The following is a 24,457-nucleotide window of genomic DNA, read 5'->3' as shown; positions in this document are numbered from 1 at the left end:
TTGGATCTTGTAAAAACTTTCCCGTGTTGAGTAAATGCGAATTTCTTTCAGGTACAGGGGCGAGATGTGAATTATTTACTAGACCGCTTCCCATCTATCATAAATCGTGCATAAAATACCTGTCCAGTGCAATGCTTGAAGGCAAACGAACCACTTTGGTCACGTGATTTCAGACGCGCGGTTGCCAAGGACTCAAGCTTTGCTTTTTGACAGCCGCTTTGGACAGACAATACCATGGATGGCTGGAATGTCAGGGGTCAAATCTTAGAATATTAATTACTATTCACAGAAGCTTTTTCAGACTTCTCTCATCGTATCGGTTTCAAGACGCGAGACATGAAGAAAGAGGTAAGAATTTTTTTCTTGTTTTACTCTCTGAAGCTTAAGTTTAACTGTTAAAAAAAGACACTCAAACTTAGCTTATGCTTAAGTTTAAGTTAAGCTAAAATTTGTTTTACCCTAAGCGACGTTTATGAGTACAGTATTCATTTATAATCTTAACACGCCTGACTCAGGTCGACTTTGCTTATGCCATAGACACTTAAGATAAGTTAATCCTTGCGAAAGAATTTATCGTTTTCAGAACTGAATTGCTTGCACGCCGTGTCGCGCAAAGCGTTTTTGAGACAACTTTTGTAGATTTAGGGTAAACAGCACGAGAAAACCTTTCGTTTGAGTTGAGCTAAATGGTTTCAAAATGCGAAGGTTGTTTATTTTTCTGCCTTGCATTGTTTATCAATTAAAGAGTTTTAAGTACAGATCCGTAAGTGGGCTAAACTCACGAATCACTTTTAAACACACCGCAAACCACTGAAGAATTAAGGCGTTTCACGCCATATATTGGTCACTGGACGCTGTTGGGACGAAAACACCCTGCGACGTTAGGTGTTGTGGAAAATAAGAAACCATATTACCTTGGCCCTTTAGGTCATTACGTCTGTTCAAAACGGATGTACACTAAGAAGTTAGCAAATATCAGTGCCAAATCTGAACTGAAAATGGTTTCCGGTGAATTTAATTTAGACCGGAGCATTTGAACCGTTGGCATTAAATTAAACACGGTTTGTTTCCTAAATTGCCGTTTCATCTTTGCTCGTTTGATTTCACTTTGCTTGACGAGTCAAGGTAGGTCATAAAGTTCTTGCTCTGAAATCGATTTGATAGGAGCTCAGTCAAGGCTTGTAGTTTGAAACACCCACGCCGGTTTACATCAATGACAAAATCTGCAAAGTAGCACTCTGAACTTTGGTACTCATGATAAAAAGAAGAAGTTTGTTTAAAAATTGTTGTTTGAACCCTTCGATAGAAAAACTGGCTATATCACGGTACACATCCCCATTTCAAGTGTACTTACAGTAAAGATACAAATATTGCCCCACCTTCCCCTCCTTAGTTTTGTTGCGTGACCCGTCATTCCTCGCGAGTTTCCGAGTCGAGTCACATCCGTTTGCGTTTTGGGAGGGAAGATACTTGCGGGCATTTTGCCCTAATTACAGGAATCGTAGTTTTTACTGGCTTGTCATCGAACTTTTGACCTACGAACGAAACAAGGACAGCGTCAGGGATTGAATTTTCCGATCTGCTTGGGAAATGGCGGAGGCAAATTCGGAAGGGGCGGTAAATTTTCATCTTCCCAAAAAGGTTAGTCGCGACGGTAAATTAAAATGATCGCGTTGTGTGGTAAATACATCGACGAAATAAGCCTTTTAACGCGCGATTCTTGGAATGTTGTTTTTGAGAGCATGGCCAGGCTAGCTAGTCTGTTAACGGGTGTGAGAATTGCCTCGTAAGGACGTACACGCTTAGATCGTGTCATGCATGTGAACGCTCGTGCAAAATTTTTCGCTGTGTATATTGGAAGCCTTATATGACTCTTATATGTAAATTATACAACGGTTTTTGCGAGGTAAATTCAGAAATCAATTACGATGCCATTTCTCCTTTACTTTTGGCTTACAGTACAAACAAAATGTAACCTTAGTTTTACATGTAATATCTATCTGCCTCAGAGAAAGTTTCCAGAAACAAACGCGAATGTGTTCAGGCAAATAGTTACAAGCTTCTCGATCGATCTGCGTTTCTCATCAGGTTAATTTATATGCAAAAACTGTTTTACATCATTATTTAGTATTTACTCCGATAAACGAGTGTTTTACATCCAAAGAATCAATAACTTTAAAAAACGTTTACATGATGTACACAACTCTGACCCACACTAGGGGGCAGAGTGCAAGTGATTGCAAACAAACACAGAGTCCTTGCTGCTCGAAACTTGGATATAAAATAATCATGAATGAACTTTTTTGAAAACGATAATAAAACCTGTTTATAAACTATAATATTATCTTCAGCCTATTGTTCATTTGTTGGGTTTGATTTCATATTGCTGCAGCATTTTTATACAATTTGTGAATGAGATATGTTCTTGCTTTTATGCAGGATACACATATTAAATTAAGTTTAAATTATCAGTACATTTTATAAACTTGTGCATCCACATTTGGTTGAATTTGAATTTTTTTTTTGTAGTGGAATTAGATTGCTGCACTTGAGGACATGACAATTTGGTTAAGATTACAGTTTGCTAATAAATGAAAAGTTGTCTGATAAAGATAAAGTTCAGAAAACTGGGACTTGTTGTTAGAGTATCTATAGGTTTTCCAGGCTTTCAGTTAATAATTATTGCATTTTTATTTGTCCTTCTCTCTCTGATGTGATCAAAAAAATATGCCGACTAATGAATACGTAAAAATATCTATTATTTTTATTTATGTTACATGCTGACATCCGATCCCACCCCACGGAAGAATTGTAAACCATTATGAGACTGTGATTTGTGTGATATATAAATATTAAATACATTACCATTTTACCTACAAATGAGGAAAGTATTGAAAACTACTTCCTTTGTAAACCACACAAAAAAGATAAATACATATATATGGCTTTGCATATGGGAAAATATAATATTGAGGTTTTCATTAATTTTATAGAATTTTATAAACCATAGTTGTACTGAAAATACGTCTGAAGCAGGCAATGTTTTCTCTCATATTTATGGAAAATATCTGTGATCAAATTCACATCTTACTGTTCACTACTATATACATGTTATTGAAACACTTTTTTGGCAAAACATTTCATACCTATTCTTCTTGACAAAAATGAGTTTCTTTGGTTTTAATTTCCAAGTAAGGAAAAGGCTATGGGTAATGGGATGACAATGTTGAACTAAAAATTCACTGTAAAAATAAAAATACAAACCGGAAAACAAAATAAGCTTTCCTGATCTGAAAGCTAATTTTTTTTTCCAGTCTTCAATATGACGGGATCAGGAAACAATTTATTTACTCAAAAATACAAACTATTTTAAAATTAATTTTGAAGGACAGTTTTATTAAGAATTAATTAAAGTACAGTATAAACAGAACTATGTGAAATAGATTACTTCATGTGGGGCATGAGGCATATTTGTTTAGATAATGTTAAATATAATAAATAATATTGTATCAAACAAAAAGGTTTCGTTTTCAGGATGGAAAATTTATGTTCAAGCACAAGCTTTTGATTTCCTCACGGAATCTTTGTCAAGTGGTGTAGGACGTTTTTGTCACGTGATTAAGTTGATAAAATATCACATGACAAAACGTCCCAGTAGATCGCTGGGAGCTCATACATGTATATCCAACGTCATGATTCAATGTCAGAGCCTTGCAACTTAAACATGTGACAAAAACGTCCAACACCACTTGACAAAGATTCTGTGAGGGAATCGAAAGCTGGTGCTTGAACATAGATTTTCAATCCTCAAAACAAAAGCTTGTGCTTCAACATAAATTTTTGATCCTCAAAACAAAAGCTTGTGCTTCAACATAAATTTTCGATCCTGAAAACAACACCTTTTTGTTTGATATACAGTAATATGACAGGATCAAGGAACAATTTTTTCTTTAAAATAATATTGTGTTACACGAAATAATCAAGTTTCTGTGAAGTAAATTGAGAAGGTCCCTTTTTGGGCTACATGTAACTCTGAATTTTATGTCTTGTCCTGTTGATTATGTTCACTCTGCAGTTTTGGTTATTTCATTCTTCTTCCCATGTTTGTAGCAGCTGAGATCTGTCATGTAGTGTTTATCCTCTCATTAACTATCTTAAACAAACTTTGGTTATTAAATTTTATGGTCAATAATTATTGTAAAACAAGGATTTTAAACTTCAGGGCCGAGTTGTTCAGAGCCCAATTAAGCTAATCCTGGGTTAACGTAAACTTTGATTCGAGTATATTTACTAATCCGTAAGGATTCGTCCAAAAGATTTTTGTCCCTCAGTTTAAGCCCTAACAGTGATCAGCATCAAATTTCTCCTTGTAATATCAATGGTTATTCAAACCCTGAGGTCATAAGAATTAATGCTATGATCACCCAGGGTGAACTTTCTTGATATTTTAATAACTTCTCTCCAGAAATTTTATAAGAAACGTATGGGTACAAGATAGGAGAATTTGTTCTTTGATATTAGGGGTTAATGAGCGAGATGAAAACCTCAGTTAACTTTTAGTTGTGGATTAGCGTTAATCGGCCTTTGAACAACCCGGACATTCTGTTTGAAATTCTTTACAGTACATGTAATATTATCAATCATGATTTCCTGAGTTCCTCCAAAAGACTCCAATTGTTATTGATCAAATGGACATGGTATTGCTCTTGCCAAGCTCTCCTTTTCCCTCATAATGTAACTTTTGCACTAAGCACTCATGTTACAGGTGCTCAGGTACAGTTTGTGCACACCCCAATGACAGCCAACAAACAGGGTTTATGGTAAAAATGTCATTAGTATCAACAAAGACTGTTGACTAAAGGCTTGTTAACTAGAAAGTGGTTTTTCATTGCTGCAGTAACTGATGTGCCAAAATACATTAAGAGGTGATCTTTTTCTCCATAATTTCTTTTTTTTTTTTTAACTTCACCAACCCTATAATTTTGACATTTTGCCCTAACATAATTGGGAACATAATCAGGGGGCAAAATGTTTCAGTTTTCGGTGACCATCAAGATTGATATCATTGCTTTCATGAAAGAAAGCAAAAACAATGTTTGTGTAACTACACTGAACATGTACCTGGTGCAACCACAGAGCCTATGTTTACTGCACTCATGTTGCATCAGCATGCAAATAATAATTAGAGAGATTTAGCTTTGCGATTACAGCTAACGCCAAATGGGTAACGTTAAGCTGCTGTTTGTTCTAAAATGCATAAACTTGTGTTTCTCGTACTCACCTCGCTCTTTTTCGTGTTTGCGATAGCTGTCACCAACTGGGTGGAGATAAGCTTAAACCAAAAAAAGCTTCATTGTTTTTCATCAAAGAGAAATTTTCAGCCTGGCATTTGCCGTAAACTTGATGCTAAATCTCTCTATTGTGTCTTGCAGAGGTCGCCATTCAGATTTATAATTACATGTACATATCAAAGTAATGATTTCCACAGTGGCTAATGGCTACATATGTACATGTCCAATACATTTGTGGCTTTCCACAGCATTACACTTTTTTCTTGCGATTTTACTGATGAAGTAAATACCTTTATGTGTGGTTGTTTTTAGTTTACATTGGGTCACGAGAGGAATGCTGGTGCACCCTGCCTTAAGTGCGGCCCTGTGAAATGTGAAGGAGGACTTGATCTGCATTTCTGGAGGTAATAAATTCTCCATCTATGTATTGTTTGATGAGAAAATGACTTGATCATGATGACAATGAAAATACAATTTAACCTGTACTAGTCTATGGAATTTGTGAGCAACATTTTCTGGGTGGTTCATCTGAGAAGAATTTTCATGATGAAAACCATGTTATGAAAACCAAGAGTGACAACAGATCCTGTTAATCCCCTCTATTATGGGTTATTTGGGCTCGGTGAATTGTTCAGAAACAGAGCAAAATGTTGGAGGAGTTCTGTCTTTCATGGAGGCTCAACCATGGGGCATCTGCATAGGTGTAGTGAGTGTAGATGCTAGAGATCACTTGAGTGTATTCATGTATTCACTGCATTTACCAGATTTTCTCTTCTCCTGAAACATCCACTTAAAGGACCCTAGTCAGCCTCCACCATTTTCAATGCCATTGAAATTATTGATACTGAATGGTGAAGCGAAATCTTATTGCTTAACTGTTAGTTGTGTTCCTGAAAGTATGTCTCATTATCTTTAGTAGTTTCACAGCGATTTCGTTCGTTTCGACATGCTCCGAATAAAATATAATAGCCAAACTCTCGCATATAAAACAAAAACAAAGGTGTGGCTGACTAGGGCCCTTTAAGGTAGTTATTTGGCACGAGACAACTGGGTACTAAAATGGCGCAAGCACACACAGTTTTCTAACTGATACTGGAATTTTCATTATGCTGGCGCAGAAAACAAGGCCAGTTTTATGCTGAAAAGTAAGGCTCTTTTAACGAGTTTTCAATGGTGAATTTTTCTGACAATTGGCTCAATGTTAGGATTTAGCTGGTATTTGTACTGCTATAATCTTAGGGAGAATTATACATGGACAACTGCAATACATGGCAAAAAACGAAAATATATTATTGGAGAAATTGGCCACTTGTATGTACAGAATTTGTTTTGACTTTACGAAGAGATACTTTGGAGTTTCTCTCTTCTTTACGACAAAAATAGCCTAATTTTACTGTGTAAAATTCAGACAAACCCATTTTGAAACTAGCTAGAAGTGAAGAAATCAACAGATGTATCATCGGCTGGTTGGCATGGAAATGGGGTTTACCAGTTGTAATGGTGTTTTTAGCAAAGCATATGACTTAAGTACTCAAAACTACGTTTGGACCCAGATATTTTCACAGGGCTGAAAGAACTAGAATGTCAAGATAAATATATATCACTAACAGCAAAAACTGAAGAGATGGTATAGAGCCACCTTAATCCCTATAGCAGGGGGAGAGAGAGGGGGGGGGGGGGGTAGGTGAAGGGCGGTTGCTAGAAGTGATAAGTGTGCTCATTTGCATTCTGCAAGACTAGCAAACTCAATTTTATTCTTCATTGGCAGGAAAATTTGCAAGACATGCAAGTGTAATCCAGAGGAGCATGATATCAAGACTGCTGAAGAAGAGGCCCATAAGCTAGTGGTCCACAGCCTGTTCTCCAAAGACTCACCTGTGGGACACATTCGCGACTACTTCCGCAAGTTGGAAGAAGCCAACAACACACAACGTTCCGAGTATGCTAAACAGTTCGCTTGGTCCCCACCTGGTCTGCAGCAGGGTGTGGTACGTATCTAATTTACTAAGACCACAGTTTTCCATTAGCTTGGCTTACAATAATTAGAATTATGTTTCTCTGCAAGTTGTGGAGACTCTCGATTGTTGTTACACTGGGCAGGCGTAATTTTCTTGGGGATTATGTAAGCCTGACATAAGAGGTTCAATTTTAGTTTTACTTCTTTTAAAGTAATGCCAAAAAGTGAAGTTTTGGCATTCTCAAGGATGATTTTGATATGATCTTTTCTCTTATTGAGAAATGTCATGTACTCTTGAACCCTGAGACTGGTAGGGGTGGCGAGGGAAGGGAAGATTCTGCTCCCTTCCAGCTCATAACCTCCAAGCTTCTACAGTGAAAACTTGGAGGGTATGTAATATCTAAAACTGTTTTTGTGGTATCCACAAAATGGTGTACTGATGTCATGTGATGTAAGAAGGAAGGCATTATATCTAAAAAAAGGGGTCATCTTGGACTTCTCAATTTCTTGAAAACCATAGTTGGTTTATTTTGTCTTTTGTAGAAGGGACAGTTTTCAAGAGCAGTGCACATGATGTGACATTGGAAATTTGGGTCACTTTGTTACCATGTAATTTCAAACCAGTCGCATTTGATGTGACTTGTAGTGGGGAGAAAATTTTGTGCACTGTTTCTGCTACTCTAAAGTTACAACATGATCATAATTAAATCAATCTATTTAGAGTATAGCAATTTATATTTCTTTTTCTTCATATGTTCACTTATTTCTTTTTCTTTCTTTTTTCAATGTTTGTATGGCTCACTGACAAATTGTATATAGATTTCTGTAAACTGTACTTAATTCTTGTAAATTAGTCTTCTCACTACCCGCCTAGATTAGCTCTAGCTACTTGCGGGTTAGTGTTGTCTTTGAATTTTATGTTGAACATTCTTGAATAAACTTGAAACGTGAACAGAACTTTTCCTTAAAAACGGGAATGTCACGTGAGGGAAACTATCCCTGCGACTTGTCCCTTTTTCACGTCCATGCAACATGTTCCCAAGTGTGTCCCAACGTTAAAGCTCTGCACAACGTGGGCTGCCACAACTTTTTGTCCTACGTTTTGGAGTTGGAACTGCTTTGAAGCTGAGTCCTTGGTTAAAATGTTTAATCCCAGGTTGGTTAGCCCCTGAAAGGAGTTGGTTTTACCCTCCCAGGCTGGGTTTAAAACCTGGAACCCCCATTCAGTGGTTCTACTATTAACAGTCATTTCAGTGACACTTCATTTCCAGTCTCTGACAAAAAAGTCAATCAATGCATTTCTTTCTTTCGCAGCTGATGAAGTACATGGAGTCGCTGCCACCTGCGGTGAAGCCTAAAGTTGGAAGTGACGGTGCTAAGTATCGTCGCAAACAAATGATGTATCAACTGCCAATCCATGACCATGATGAAAATTATTGTGACAATTTGACTGAACCAGAGAGAGCCAGTATGAGGCAGTTCTGTGATGATAGGAACCAGTATGCTTTGGGTGTGGGTGATGTGCGAGAGAAGACAAACCCTGTCTCTAAGTGGGTACGTATATACACTGTAGCATTAATAATTAAAGAAACAACCCTTGATAGTCGAGTACAATGGTATTTAATCCACATACGGTTACTACTTCCAGTTGCTTTGCGTTACAGATACCCCGCTGCCCCCGAATTTTATTTTAGAAGGAAATGACATTCTGTCCTCATTGCAGCTGCTACTAGAGCAGCTTTCTGTTGATTGTTGTGACACCAAACCCAGCGTATAGTAGTTAATCTGGCCAAGAAATGTTGAGCAGGGCCGGGTTGTTCGAAAGCCGATTAAGCTAATCCCGGATTAACGTGAGTTTTGATTAAAGTTTAATTACTAGGTAAAGATTCCTCCAAAAGATCTTTGGTCCTCAGTTTTGACTTAGACTTTTCTTTACCTTTAGCTCGAAATTAGGTTTTAAAACCACTTTTAAAGAGCGAGATTAAAACCTTAATTAACCTTTAATCGTAGCGTAGATTAGCGTTAATCGGCTTTCGAACAACCCGGTCCAGAGTATCAGGTCGTGTTGCATGATTGAAACAGGCCATTCAACAGGTTGCATGTTGTTGCACGGAATAGAACCTGGCACTATTGCATTGAACAGCAAGAGGAAGCATCAAATAATTCTTAGTGAAGCCAGCAACATTTGTTAAGTCCTGAAGAAGGGCCAACGCTTGAAACGCCAGCTCTCGAATCTCTTTACGGTAGCCAAATTATTTCCACTCGCCCACTGACGCAGCCGCCTTGTCTATTTGCTGAGCAGCAAATATTGAACACTGTTGCACTGTGTATCATTGGCTTAATGGTTTCACAGATAATGACAATAGTGAGCTTACGCAATAGGACGGCTGAGGGAAGGGGACGGTGACATATCATTGTGTGACCAAAATGACATCTTAGTACCCTCACATTTTTAGGCGATTTTCGACTAAAACTGGTGTTCTCACATCTGTGACAACCTGAAAACCACGAGCGGTAGGAATGTTACAATTTAGAGTCATAAATTCTTGGCCGTCACGTTGGTAGCACCATTTGCCGTCCCACCACATCAGCCGTCCTGTTGCGTTAACTCACTGTTATCTTTATTTGCAGGTTTGTTATCGATGCGGTAACGCCATTAATCTTGGAGAGGTTGCTGTGTTTGCTTCTCGTGCAGGGGAAAACAGGTGCTGGCACCCTGGATGCTTTGTGTGCCAAGTCTGTAACAACATGCTAGTGGATCTGATTTACTTCTTCAAAGATGGAGGCATCTACTGCGGCAGACACTATGCTGAGATGTTCAAACCCCGCTGTGCTGCGTGTGACGAGGTATGGAATATATGATTGATCCGGTTTAGTTCACACTAGCGACGTAATCATGATCGTAAACATAAACAGAACGCCCTTATAATCTACATACACACATACATACATACATAATTTATTTGGTAGAGCAGGTTGGGGAATTGGCAAGACATTTAGTCCCCATGTGGACCTGCGCTATCTAAAACACATGCCTTTTGAGAGCGGTATGGATATAATCTCAAACATAATCATAAGAGAATGGTCTATAGTTTTTCTTATGTTTGTGATTATGTCGATTTATAATTATGCTTTGAATTGTGTCCACTTAGACATAAATGGCTCTTATGATTATGATCGTCAGCCGCTAGTGGGAACCAAGTCAGTCTCTGCCTGACCGGTTGAACTTCTTGACACGAAGTGGTAGTGGTGGAGAACAAAGTGGGCAGTGCTTTACACTCTGACTGGCTTAAATAAGATCACACACTCACCGGAGCTCCAGCGAGTATCTCGTTTTGAATTACCAGCTATAATTCCCTCATACATCATGAAATTGTATTATGCTGGTTAACTTACTTTGTAAGACGATTCAAACAGCCTCTTACATTAACAATGAAATGACTGTCATAATTTCCCCAAATATTAAAATCAGCAACTCTAGGCTTAGCGATTTTCGTAGATTATCTTTTACAAGGGAAGTTGCTTTCAGGTCTAATGTTACCCTCGGACATGTAGTTAACTACTCCAAATTTTACTTACCTTTCTTGCCTGCTGTTTATACGAAATTATGTTCTTATGTTGGCGGTGAACGCTTGCGAATCGTGACGAGTTCTGGTAAGGAAAACGAAAGACGAAAATGGAAGTTTGAATTCCGTTTTTCAATATAGTAGGAAAAACGAAACTGGAAGTTGAATTTCATCTTCCCATGTCATTATAAAACGGTTGTCACTAAGATACAGACATTTAGTTGGACTACCTGTATCAACTTAAAAAATAAATCGCTTTATTTAAGTGTCAAAGTATTTAGCGCAGAGCACTAATAGGCCTTATCACGGTTTTCGACGCCATTTTGACGAGTAGGCAAACAGGCTCGAAATAACAGTGTTTGTATGGAAATCAGATGTCAAATAATTTTCATAAAACATCGCTTCTGAAAAATTCATGAATTGGAAACTTTTGGCACTAGGAAAAGGCTTTAAAAAAAAAAAAAAAATAGAAGGATGCAGCTGTGCCAGAAAGCGTCCAGCCGTGTTTTGAACTTTCCATACATTTTCCTGTATTTTATTTCCCGCGAGCTATGTTAAGAGCAGTTTACGGCTGGTTCGCTATACAGACAAATGTATGGAGAGTTCAAAACACGGCTGGACGCTTTCTGGCACAGCTACATCGCTCCATTTTTTTTTTCTTAAAATCCTTTTCGTAGTGCTAAAAGTTTTTAATTCATGAATTTTTCAGAGGCGATGTTTTATTATTATTTGTCATCGGATTTCCATACAAACACTGTTTTCACGCCTGTTTGCCTACTCGTCAAAATGGCGACGAAAACCGTGATAAGGCCCATTTGGGACACTTTCCAAATCGGATTGGAATTTAGAAGTGTTGGTTTTGAGGAGAGGGAAAAACCGGAGTACCCGGAGAAAAACCTCTCGGAGCAAAGACAAGAACCAACAACACACTCACCCACATGTGACGCCGAGTCCGGGAATCGAACCCGGGCCATATTGGTGGGAGGAGAGTGCTCTCACCACTGCGCCATCCCTGACATAACATGACATAATCCACTAACTCTGACCTTTTTATCTTGTTCTAGCTGATCTTCAGCCGAGAATACACTCAAGCTGAAGACCGTAACTGGCATCGCAAGCACTTCTGTTGTTACGAATGCGACTTGGATCTGGGAGGGCTCCTGTATGTAGCACGTGACGGCCACCCTCATTGTATGCAGTGCTACAACCGACTGTACGCTAAGAAGTGCTTCGAATGCCGTGAGAACATCGGTGCTGACGCTCAAAGAATCGAATACGAGGGTTACTTCTGGCACGCGACAGACGCGTGCTTCAAGTGTGCCATGTGCAAGACCACTCTGATTGGAAAGCAGTTCCTTCGGCACCCGAGAAAGAACCAGATTTTCTGCTCCACCGACTGTGCCAGAAGATACTAAGACGGTTTTTGGCTCAGTAAGAGCTTTGGTTTTAGGGACTGATTAAGTTTTTATTCATGAGCGATGCTTAGGGTTTAGAACATGACATGTAATAATAACAACGAAGGATTTGAGATTCAATGGACAGTCAACTTACAGGTTAGCAAGCTTTGCAAGGTTGTCAGTTAGCAGAAAGAACGTCGTGTATTTTGTAGGTGGAGTGAATACTCTGAAAACGAAGGTTCATTTACGTTTTGTGGTTGGGTGGGAAACTTCTTCTTACGTTAAAGTATTAACTTAATTAAATCCCCACTGTCATCTCCTAGCTTTTAGACTGGGGGGTGTGATATCGATATTAAGTGCATTCTGGTGCGAGTTGAAAACTCCATACCGGGTTTTTCATGATACCGATACGAAATCCATTCTGATGCGCGTTGAACACTTCACAACACGTTTACACGATACTGGTACGTACCGTCCGTGCAAAACGAATGGAAAAGCACAAAATGGAACCGGTGTGAAAGTGGTGAACGTTATCATGCCACTACCGCTTTCAAAGGTGATATTCAATTGAATCTTGGATACTAAGTCAAGTTTACTTTGGGTTACTCCTTAGTCTACCACTTTAATTTTGCCGTACCCTTTATTCCCACGCTTGGCACTGGCTGCATGTTCTTAGTTCGATTGTTTCTCTACGCAATTTAAATACGTCTCTTGTGATTGGTCAGATTGAGTTCGTCGGTTTTAAGACAGTTTTGGAAAAACGTGCAGCCACTTAGCTACTCTTTTTTAACGTACCCGTTTTACCATATTGAAACACTGATTATAGTGATTCATGTATTGCTGATGAGGACAAGAGTACACCTCAACGGATATTTACTCAGGAAATTTTCCTGTATTTTATGTGATAAAATCGTGATAAACTCTTATTAAATGTAGAAAGCAATAAAGGCATTCCATGTTGTAACAAAATACGTAGTTTTCACCGAGGTACCTTGCTCATTTTCTTTGCTTTATTTGCATCTTAACATTCATATAAAAAGTCTCCCACTGAACTCGTCCTTAGTGGCCATAACATGTCGTGAAAATTGCGCGGCTGGATGCATCTCGCTCCATCGGTTTAGTACCATCCTCCTTTGGACGAAGCAAGTCCCAGCCTCGTAACCCTTAATTACTCGGGCCGTAAGGCTGACCGAGTTAAGGTTTCAGTAGCATTATCAAATTCTTTTTTCTCTTTGGGGTCGCGATGGGCCGAGAGATAAGACTTCGGGCCACGAGTTATTGTTCTCGGTCTCGTTTTTTGTACTCGGCTGGTACGAGTTACGTTTTCTGTCGTGTTATCAAATTCTTTAAATTCTCGGTCGCGTTCTTTGTTTTCGGGCCATGAGGAATGTTTACAATATGCGAGCTCATGAACAACCCCAACATAAACTGCTAACCGTTAAGCTAACTGGGGAGCTATTTAAGCTAACCTAATTGCTATTTAGGCTAACTGAAGTGCTCTTTAGGCTAACCGGAGTGTTTTTTAGGCTAACCTGAGTGCCTCAAGGTTAGTTTTGTTTAACCGAAAATTTGGCAACTAAGAGTCTATGACCTCGCGGGCCAACTGTAGATAAAGATGTCTCACGTTTACTATAGAAAAATAATCAATGTAGAAACGGTTTCTGTCTTCAAATGAAAGGTGAATAACAAATGCTTTTCCCTGAATTTCATTTTAAAATATAAACAGCGAAACATTGAGAAACGTACAAGGATATAAACGTGCGCGTGATGCGTAACGTTACTCTAGATCGGGGGGGGGGGGGGGGTACTCAACAGATGCTTGGGTAAGGAGGTGCGGCCCGGGCGTTCAAACCCTGACCCTGTTTAAAAACACAATTCTCCGATTTCCCTATCCCGTTTAAGACAGAATTCAAAATTTTCAGGCCCTTTCTAAGACATTTAACCCAAAATCACACCCTGTTTAAGACTAGAATGAAATAAGTATGGGCTAGTTTCTTACTGTATTTGAATGCATTGGCAATCTGACAATCTGTTTAAGCCATTAGGTCATGTAGGGATACCCTGTTTAAGACAGAAAGTGATGAAATAGATACCCCGTTCAAGACAAAACACCCTGAAAACCATACCCTATCGGGCCGCACGTCCCCGTTAAGGTCACATAAGGGAGTACCCCCACGGGTCTAGATCATACCGAAAATTACGATCCGTCATTGACCCGGCGTCACATACATATTAGGACCGTACAAATGGTTTCTGTCTCGAATATTAGAAACCGTACAAATGGTTTCTGTCTCGTTGTCACTGGCGAAAGTTGAAAACGTAAGGATTAAAGTTCGGGGATTATAAAAAGCATTCGTATGACAAATGTCGTTTTCCCCTGTATTTCATTCTGACTGCAAGAAATGCAATTCTATCTGGTGGTTACTTATTGCCTCACTATATCTCTGTATCTATCTGTTTGGTAGCCTGCGAGCAAGCTTTCTTGGGGGTGGGGGGCGGGAGGGGGAAAGAGGGTCCACCCCCAAGAGAGCTTGCTCGCAGGATATCTATTTGGGGGAATTGGCGATGCTGGAGTTTATCAAGATTGTAGGCTTTACGCACCACACAGTCAAATATGGCCCGAGTATAAGCTTGAAACAGCTTCTTGTTAAAACGAGGTTAAGCACGGACGCCATTAGGGGACGAGATATCCCTTTTGTCTTCCCAGATTGAACTGGATTGCTTTCCTTCAAACCTCCAAAGACCAGGGAAGTATTCACCAATCAGTTTTTATCTAGCATTGTTCTGTGAGCTCTTTTTGGTCATAGCAGTTCCATAAAAGTTTTAAGGATCATTGGTAACCTTTTCCGACATAGCACGCGAGTTCGCAAGCCTCTCTTACCCAGGTTACGATTTGAGTATCAAAGGCACTAGTGCGTCTCCGTTGTTAAACGTGCTGCGCATAGCAATCACGTCTGAACTGCGACGTGGACGGAAGCATTTCAGTATTGTACCTGGGATTGTAGTATCCTTTCCGCAAACTTGGAGCGTGAAGAAATTCGTGCCTGTGGTTTTCCACCAAAGATAAGGGAAGTGGTGGCCGGACTTGAGATACATGTGATACTGTTTTCATTGGCCAGGGTGAGAACAGGCCACCTGTTAGATTCATTGCGCTCGCAACAGAATATTGTTCTGTCGGGAACAATTTGCCGCATCGGAATCCACTCTAGTTGGGGTACTTGAGTAAATCTTCCGCAATTTTCCACGAAAATCTGTTATTGTCTCAGTTACAGTGGGAAGTCCGGCCCAAATGGCGCCTTGTTTCTTACATGAAAGTTCGTTGCAACTGGCGCTGATGAAATCAAAGTTCACTTCGTAAGCCCAAGTAAGTCCCAAATTTTAGTTTTAAATTTAGTGTGTTTATTTTTCTATTTGACTTGTTTTTTTTAACTAACCGGTAATCAGACCTCCTGCTTTGCCTAAAATGGCAAAAATTGGTATAATCAGACGAAAGGGCTTTGTGAGACCGAATGTTCAGGAGGGTTTGGTATCACAAAAACACATTTGTAGTACTTAGAAAAGCGAGTCCTTTATATCAAGATCTATGTCAAACGGGCTTGTTTTTCTGCTGGGAGCCGAAACTGATCCAGACAAAACAAACGTCAGACCGGGAGACAATCTCAACCCCTAATCCGGGATTTCAACCCCGTGGAGCTACTGTGTCAGTTCTGCCCCCATGAACGTTAAGCAGTTTGTACAAACAATATACTGTAGAAACTGATCCTTTGAGGGTCTGGGCACAGCTATCAGCCGTTTAAAATGAAGAATTTGTCGGCTGTCAGTGTAAAGTTTGGCCATTTCTCAGCCATCAACACCCTCTTTTATAGTTGAAGCTAGCCCTAGGGGTAGCGTAAATTATGCTTTTAACAACTGGAACCTGAGTACACGGTCCCTGGTATGACGGATATGTTTTGAGACGACTGTAAGTGTTTAGGGTGCGTCCAATTTGCCTTAACCCGAATGAGGACATGGAACAACCACAACAATTCAAACTACTAATCAGAACTTTAAAGCCCTTACAACACGAAATTCACTGACAGTTACTCTATACCTCAATACCTTTTATTGGGGTAAATTTAATTTCATTATTTTCGCGCGTAGCGAAAATCAAATCCCGTCAGTGAATCCTGCGCAAGAAATTCATCCATAGAAACGAGTAAAGCCAGAAATCGCGCAAATTTAGGGTAGCATTGTATTTCAAGCTTAGTTGCCATTGGTCATTGTTAGCATTTATATATATGTTTTGGCGATGAACTTAAGAGTTTTTTGTAGTGGAGTTATGGTCTACTTTTCTCTCTTTTGTATGGAAAATTTCAGTGTCAACGTCCAGTTTTGCACGATCGACTTCGTAGTTTTCAAATTCTAAACTCTCCGCGAAAACTAATACAACATCCGACAAATTTTTAATTTTTTCCGCTATTATAAAGAATAGTGTGCTGGCGAGCGCAATAAATTATTGAGGAATTATTTAAAAAGTGATCTCTCCAGATCATTTTTTTCCATATGGCCAATCAAATTTACCCGTTAATTTCTTTCGTGTTCACTACAACTCTGTTGAAAAACAGATTCTGTTGGCTTCCGTCTTAGGTGGCCCCTCCCTTCCGAGTTATTGTCAAATTTAGACAAACCTTTTTTAAAAGTTCCTTGAAGGCTTTAGCTATCATAACCTATCGCATAACGATGGCATTTTTGCGGGAATTTTACCATGCCAATCGTCTTGTTTGGAGGATCTTGCGAAATCTATAAATATTGGTTAGTTGGACAGGCCGATATTACTTCAGTTTCGAACTGTTCATTTTTGTGATTACAGAGGAGAGTGTTATTAAAATAGCATGACAGATTATGCGTTCTGAACAAAACTGGCGAGTGACTCCACCTCCGTGTTTAGCTGGCGTGCCCTTAAGGATTATCTGTGACCTTAAATCAAACTAATGACTGTTAGGACAACAAAAAAAACCTTAGAAATGCCATTGTATTGAAATGTCAGAAAGGTATTATTTGAACAAGCACGAGAGCTTCCGGACCTTCCGAACAGGCTCACCATTTTTCCCATCACAAATTAAATATTGGCACGGTTTATTTCTGGTTGAAGGAGGAGTAAAATTATTTTTGGGCAAAGTTGTTTTTTACGGTGGGCGGAAATATTGGTCGTTTCGATAGCAGGGAACGTTTGCATGCAAGAATCACAAAACTTGCAAACATCAAAGCCACAAAACTTTTTAGGGACGTTACGCCTGTCGTGCAATTAATTGCGGTTGGCTTGTGATGAAATGCTTAATTCATTTAACGTTTTAATAATCCAAATTTCTCTGCACCTTTTCCCAATAAAATTTTAACACAGGCACGACATGGAGCATGGAGATAAAGGATGTAATCATCACAAACAAATATGTCTGCGGTCCGGACTATAACGAATTAAACTCGCATATTAAGAAAAAAGTAAACAAAGCTCGAAAATATAGGTAAACGTTGGCAAACCAAGGTAAGCTACCACTCAAGTATTTGGTCGAATTTACTTGTTTGGAATGTCTATAAAAAGCCACAACAGAGTGTTGGCTGAATCCACCAATCAGGCCTAGCCGAAAGTTCGAAAGGCTATCGAGGCTTTGATTTTCCCCCAATGATATGATCGCGTGTTCGTATAACAGATTCGCTGTCAGCAACAATTTAAAGGCATTCTATAGCAGTAATAAATGAATAAATCCACGTTTGTGAGGCATATTGGCCTGTCATCAATCAACCCTGTTCAATTTAACAGCAAAGTATTAGCAAACAAATTCGTTGACGTTGCCAAGAAGCCCTCTGGCTGATCATGATCGCGGTCAGTTATCGGACTCGATTCACTACAACAAGCAAGTCTTACCTCGCCTTTTCAAGGTCGATCTGTATAAAAAAAAAGCAAGGAATATTGAGCGGTGCGAGATGAATTTCTATTAATATTTTTCATCGTTAATTTAATAAGAGGCGATAAGTGGTCTGTTGAGTTCTGTCACTTTTCTATTCCTGACTCTGACGGCAGAGATTTGTCCACTCGTTTATTCGGAACTAAATAAGCCTTTTGTTTGGTGATCAATAGCGCTGTAAGACAAGTAATTTTATGCAAATCTACTTCCTGGGTACTATTCACACAAGTAATATCGCGCTGATTGATCAACTTGTCTGCGAGATTAATAGCTTTTTCAACAAGACCCACACAGCTGATTATGCAAATTTCATGAACCTCAGAGATTAATTTTCTTGTATCACCCAATGAGACGCTCAACTAGTCACTTAGCAAACTCATTGTAATGAAGCTGAGAGAACAGAAAGACGTACAACACTACTACAAGGCCCCAGCTGTGACAAGGTTTTCTCTAAAAGGTTCGGTGATTACGGAAAGAGAGGTAAGAGTACTTTAAACATAAAGGGAAGCGATTTGTTTCACATCGGTCTGCTGCGAAAGTCGAAACGCACTGTACTGCAACTTTGTTTTCAGTTACTGAGCGTGAGTTAAACAAATGTCACAACGGTTCGAGTTTTGTTTCTGCTCACAGTGAAAATTCAGTACATCGCTATGGCTTCCATCACAAAGAACGGATGTCGGTAGAAATGTTTGAAACCAAACCGGAATGTGTCGCAGAGTCGAGAAGTGTTTCGTTTTCGATGTTCGTGTCCTCGCAGAGCATCTGACGTGATAAATGACAAATGGACTTTCTAAAGTGCGCTCGGGGCAAGCCGCAATTTAAAAACTCTTTGTCAATCAATATGATTCAATAATCAAAGAATGGAGAAACACACATCTGTCTCATATGCATTGTGGTTGAATGTTTCATTTTCTTTTTGTCCACCAGTCATAAAAGGGGATAGAGTTAAATGATGACTAACTATAAATTACCGTCACCACTACAACGGACAAATTTCAAACAGGAGTTTCTCCGCTTTCGAGAGTTTATCAATGTCCAGAGTTTACAAAATCGTAACAAAGCAACCTCGTGCTTCTAACAACAACAACTGTCAAAAACGCTGCTTCGAAACCGAAACCACAAAATTTGAATAAAACTAATCATTACGCATGGCGTCGGTGGAACAACTGTTAGATTCAATCAAGTTAGCATGTTTCGCGCTGATCTTACTGAAAAACTCTTAAATCGAGCCATTAAGAAACAATGACAGGTTCAAAACTTAACCAATATAGAGCTCTGATGAAGTGACCCTAAAGTAAATGTCTACGTAATAGTCAACTTATAAGTCCTTGATCAATATGGTATTACGGCGGACAATCTGGCTACAAAAATCTCTTGTGACTGACCCTCTTGTATAATATAGATCCTCTCTTGTTCACTCAGTGTCGGCAATTTAATGCTGACATAAACCTTATATAGGCAGCTCAACTCGGTAATCCGTTAAAACTTTTGGTTGGAAAGATAAAGATAACAATCTTTTTTACTCCTTCATGCAAGAGGAAATTTTAAGATTCTTTGCAAAGACTGAATTGGCCATATAGAGAATAAACCGATAAGCTATTACCCAACTGAAAAAAAAAAAACAAAACAATAATTGCGGCTTCTTAAACTAGAAGATAATCAAGAAAACGCAGTTTGCGGCTAAGGGGATTATAAAATTATTAAGAGGCAAAAAATTAATTTGGAATTTTATCCTCTGATCCATATGAAAAACGGCAAGTCATACTTTTAGTTTTCTGCCAAGGATTGTACACGCACTGATTCAGACGAAATATTCTAACAAGTACTTTTATTTCACAATGTTACCAAGTTCGTTTCCAGACTTAATTTAAATCCCTTTAAAAAGCATTGCGCATGTCCAGATCTTTGGTGATCAACAGGATGTTGAATTCATGTACCATCAAGTTTTTTTCTTTTACTAAACAAAAAAACTTGCATAAAAATTCATGGATATTAGTTATGGGAACGGATGTTTTGATTGGAAGCAGGTATTGCTTCATTGCCCAAAGGTTAAACGTTTTTCACCGTCCATTTAACACCAGCACAACAAAAAGTCAATAGTTCACAATTTACATAAAATCATTAAAACACTGTACATTAAGATATGACTTGAGGACGAGTGCTCACTAAAGGTGGCGTACTAATTGATAATTGGGATCATCAAAGCTCGTGAAAACAAAAGGAATTGGACGAAGTACTTTAAAATGAACAAAGTGTTTGAAAACAAAAATTCGGGTTTTAAGGTGAAGCAACCAGTTCTAGTAAGAATTAAACATCGTACAATTCATTTTATATGACATTACAAGAAAAAATTGAAGGAAGGTATTCTTCCTCAAGGTTACAAAAGACGTCTCCGGATGCAATAAACAATTAACGCAAACAGCTGAACTGATGGGCGCGCAGTGTAGCTTTTCATTTAAACAAAATTTCTGTACTTAGTGCAATGTTTTTTCGAAAAAATTGTTTATCCTTCGATAATATCACTCACTTATTCACAAATATAGCATCTTTCTACTACGGCAGTGAATCACTGTTTCTACCAAAACTGAAAAAATATATATATGATATATTGCAATATTGGAACTCAGACTCCCCCTAATGGCGCCTCCGGCAATGTCTCCGGTTTGTTATGTCCATATTATTGTTGTTTGGCGCTATTTTAATGGTGCCAAGCCGGAACGTTTAGACTGATGTTAAGAATCAATACGTTTACGACAAACGGCAGAATGACCAAGTTTACCACGAGAGGATCCTCTCCTGCGTTTACCTTACATTTGCCGCTCGCTGTTTAACTCAGTTTCTCAGTAAAATTGAGCAGTTTTCCGTTAGCTTTTAAGGCCAAAATGATTTTGCACTATTCTCTTCTCAGATGTACTCGTTTTTTCAAGAAATACATATACGCGAATCTCACGTTTGCCACAAACGCGCTTCTAAATCTAAATCTCTCGCTATGTATTAACACTGCTCTCTACCAAATCTAAACGTCAAAAAAAAAATATGGACGTAACGATTTACTGACTAATTTCTCTTTTTTCCTACTTAGCAAAGAATGGGTGGGGGGGGGGGGGGCTCTTCGATATCTGAGGAACTGATACTTGAGTTCCTTTTTTACAAAACGATTTAATTGGGAGTCTGATTTCCTACTGTTCGGGACGTGTAAAACAAGTGATGATGTTCGTACTTGAGGGAAACACTGCGGAGTAGGATGAGCTCCACAAAAAGCAATGTCCTCCTCTTAAAGGATAATTAATTTCACTTGAGAGGAGCAGTTCTAAAATACCGATCATATTTAGGATGTTTGTTGTTTTTTTGTGGCTTGCTATAAGATTTTCACGAAAATAGTCACAATCTTCTTTAGATGACATTTTATCCCGCATGACTGAAGTACAAAACCTTTGACCTTTGAGAAATCAATGTATGTCAAACATTGAAAGTATATTCTGCAATTTTAAGAGCATGTCTCAAGAACAGCTAAACAGATATAGAACATACTCGTCAAGAACTGAACATATCTACTCGGTAACTATGGCAACGTTAGTGGATTTCATCCTTAGTTTTACTGTGTTTATGTAGAAGATGGCGCAGTCGACGAATAACAATAAGAGGTACAAAAACCAAAACTTATTTCACTTATTTAACGTGATGGTAAAAGGATAAGAACGATTTTTGGGGGGAACCGAATTGAAGCCAATGCGTGTTAGAAAAAGCGCTAAGCAGACAGGAACCGGGCGATTAAGGCTAAGCCGATAAAACATTTCATCCGAGTTTTATCCGCTTAACTAGCTCATTTTTTCGCAATGTTTGTAGGGCTAAGTAAGTGTGAAATATGATTAAAATAAAAGGTACCACCGTGCAAGAAAAAGGTGGAAGGCGTCGGGGCGAGGGGAGGGGGGGGGGGAGTGAACGAAAGAGTTAGTGGGGATAGGGTGGGTTGAACGGGCAAAGGTGAAGTTCTCAACGCCTTGAAGTACGTATTTATTTCATTAAAAGCCTGTGATCTGACAAATGATTCGCGCTAAATTCAAGGCAGGCATCCTGTTTGAGGCTTTAAATAGCGTATTTAACCCATGCTTTTCTTGTTGTACCATAAAACAAGAAGTAATGAACTATTCAACGGAAAAGAAAAGATGAAGCCAATATGGCAGACAATGAAACACGACACGAGAACAAGATTGTCAACGAAAAAAAAAAAAAAGGAAACGAATATGCAATTCAGTAAATGGGGTCATCCACACACAGCAAAGTTAGTAGAGGGCAGTCTTTTGAAAATACCGCAGGCCTATCTTGGAGTGTCAAAGCAAACAGAAAGATTTTCGACAACTTCAAATGGAAAAACATTCTCAAATTTCCCATTGTAAGACAACGAGTTATGGCGCAGCAGTCAGTCTGCTCTGCAGAGTTCTTTAGAATGGTCACACTCTAGAATTTGTTCTGCCACGGAAAAGGTCGGATTACTGAATATAAATCCGCCGATTTTACGAGCAACAGATTAAAGGAAAAAGCAGCCAGTTAAGGGATACGAAACCTGAGAACGACAATTTGTGTTCGTTTCCATTTTAACGAAAAACGGATGGTCAACTATTTGTTTTCGTTTTAGAAGATAATTGCTGAAAGAAAGAAATGGAGAATGGAGATCGATTACATTCAAAACAGAGACTGTCTGGCTCCTAAGTATCCCATTCCAGCAGGTGTATCAAGGAGCTTCTTTTGTCTGCTGTCCTTTCAGTTATATTTAATCATTAAATTTTAACAAGGCAGTCATTTATTTGCCCAAAGCATTGATGAGTAGACTGCTGGCGTATTAAATCGTGAACGAGAATCTCATTCAGTTTTAACACTCCTGGAACGATGAGGGAAAACAAGAAAGAACCCCGAGATTTACATGTAAAAGTAAGTTTCGACACTTTTATGTTGCGAATCACCAGCCAATCGACAACAGTGAGTGGTGACTTTCAACCAATATTGGAGGCTTTTTCAACGAACTATACTTTCTTCCGATTAAACTGACAAACGTCTTCCTTTCCAAACAAAACCTCGGAGTCCTAATTGGCGCAGCTTCTGGGCATTTTTTAAAAGGTGGAAAAATTGAAGACCGTGTGGTTAAAACCAAGTCATATTTAACTCACATGTCTGAGGTAAGTGCTGACTTCCACTTGGTATAAGTTTCTAAATTTAATACGAGTTATAAACCCTGAATGTAACATTCCATTCTGTATGGTCACGGAATCAACAACACATCGGAACACGGAAGGCCTCAGTGTTTTGATGAGTACCGATTACTGCCGTAAGACCATTTCAGTAAGGCTTCAGCGAACAATTTAACTGGAAACGTTTTGTAGTGAATGATTTTTGTCCCTTTAATCAAAGTTCATTTTTTTAGCCGGTCAGTAAAAATGCTCTAACATGAATTATGAAATGAAAGTGTCGCCAAGTTCTATCAGGATACGCGAACGCACGTTCTCCCATGTATATCGGCTAAATCATCGGATGATTTTATTTGTTTGTGTGTTTAATTTTAACGCCACCTAGCGGCGACAACTAATGAAAGAAAGTGACAACTAGAGAGTGAACAGTTTCATAGTGAAAACACAACAACAGTTCGATCCGACAGGTAGTCATCACTATGGTTTCTAATCCGAAAATCAGCCGAGCATATATTCCTCTCCATGTACTCATTTTGTCTTTAAAGCCTCATTTTATATCAAGACAAATTTTTGTTGGACCCTCTTTCCGTATCTCATAAGAGCACGGAAGGACTGATAATTCCCTGTTTTATTTTTTAGTAGGTTCACTGTTTTGTTTTCAGAGCGCAAAAAAAAAAAAAAAGAAGTTAAAAGTGGAAGAAAGACGATATACGCGAGAAGTGATGATAAAAACACTTAGCACTTTTTCCACTCCATTTATTTATTTGGTGGTCGTTTTCAACCCGTAACTTGAGTAATTAAGCGAAGGCCGATTTAGAACCGAAAATTATATTTTTAAATACACAGGAACTTTCCGTGTACTTGATTGACCAGTCTTATTTCGGATTAGTATATCCCTGCAACCTTATTGTCATTTGGGTTTGTAATATTGTTAGGCTAGCACGCGATCAGCATATTAGCATTTATCACGACAAAAAGGCACCAAGGTAAAGACGCCGAGAAATTGGATAAATTTATAAACCAAGATCCAAAATAGCAGAGCTTTCTAGCCGATCAATGTTGTTAATATTTACTTCAGAAAAATAAAAATTAATTTGGAAATTACTTTTTTCAAACCGGTT

The 24,457-nt window shown here is 38.8% G+C and overlaps 2 protein-coding genes and 1 long non-coding RNA gene across 7 annotated transcripts in view; 2 read left to right on the top strand and 1 right to left on the bottom strand.

Annotated features, from left to right (window-relative positions):
• The first annotated feature begins 176 nt into the window (after positions 1–176).
• Positions 177–13,180, top strand: LOC146471735 (testin-like). Of its 4 annotated transcripts, none has more exons than XR_014866695.1 (7): positions 191–348; positions 5,604–5,695; positions 7,060–7,279; positions 8,563–8,802; positions 9,880–10,095; positions 11,879–12,723; positions 12,768–13,180. XR_014866695.1 is itself a non-coding variant. In XM_085120242.1 (6 exons), the coding sequence occupies exons 1-6, from the start codon at positions 337–339 to the stop codon at positions 12,227–12,229; spliced, it is 1,131 nt and encodes a 376-aa protein (XP_084976368.1). In that variant the 5' UTR covers positions 177–336; the 3' UTR covers positions 12,230–13,180. The 4 variants fall into 4 exon arrangements, 2 of the variants coding, with proteins under 2 accessions (XP_084976368.1, XP_084976367.1); XR_014866694.1 differs by lacking the exon at positions 191–348 and adding an exon at positions 1,435–1,641; XM_085120242.1 differs by having other exon boundaries at positions 177–348; positions 11,879–13,180.
• On the bottom strand, positions 12,277–14,449 carry LOC146471734 (uncharacterized). The gene is made up of 2 exons (XR_014866696.1): positions 14,085–14,449; positions 12,277–13,576 (listed from the first exon to the last, which is right to left on the bottom strand). It is a non-coding gene; the product is annotated as an uncharacterized LOC146471734 (long non-coding RNA).
• A 3,926-nt stretch (positions 14,450–18,375) lies between these two features.
• LOC146471731 (prickle planar cell polarity protein 3-A-like) overlaps positions 18,376–24,457 on the top strand; it is a 24,252-nt gene continuing 18,170 nt past the window's right edge. The window contains exon 1 of one of the 2 annotated variants that reach the window (XM_085120237.1): positions 18,376–18,633. In XM_085120237.1, the coding sequence (XP_084976363.1) occupies positions 18,538–18,633 (96 nt within the window). In that variant the 5' untranslated portion in view covers positions 18,376–18,537. Of the gene's footprint in view, positions 18,634–22,954; positions 23,083–24,457 lie in introns of those variants that run through there. The other variant, XM_085120238.1, reaches the window with a different exon arrangement.

This window comes from Pavona decussata, unplaced genomic scaffold, assembly GCF_977016875.1.
Source record: "Pavona decussata unplaced genomic scaffold, jaPavDecu1.1 SCAFFOLD_102, whole genome shotgun sequence".
In the NCBI taxonomy this organism is placed as follows: Eukaryota; Metazoa; Cnidaria; class Anthozoa; order Scleractinia; family Agariciidae; genus Pavona; species Pavona decussata.
This window is presented reverse-complemented; position numbering and strand designations above follow the sequence as displayed.

Excerpts from the sequence above, each read along its gene's own strand:
- LOC146471735 (XM_085120241.1), top strand. The coding sequence starts at position 1,591 with ATGGCGGAGGCAAATTCGGAAGGGGCGGTAAATTTTCATCTTCCCAAA. Across the intron at positions 1,642-5,603 it reads ATTTTCATCTTCCCAAAAAG|TTTACATTGGGTCACGAGAG; the intron begins GTTAGTCGCGAC and ends GGTTGTTTTTAG. Across the intron at positions 8,803-9,879 it reads CAAACCCTGTCTCTAAGTGG|GTTTGTTATCGATGCGGTAA; the intron begins GTACGTATATAC and ends CTTTATTTGCAG.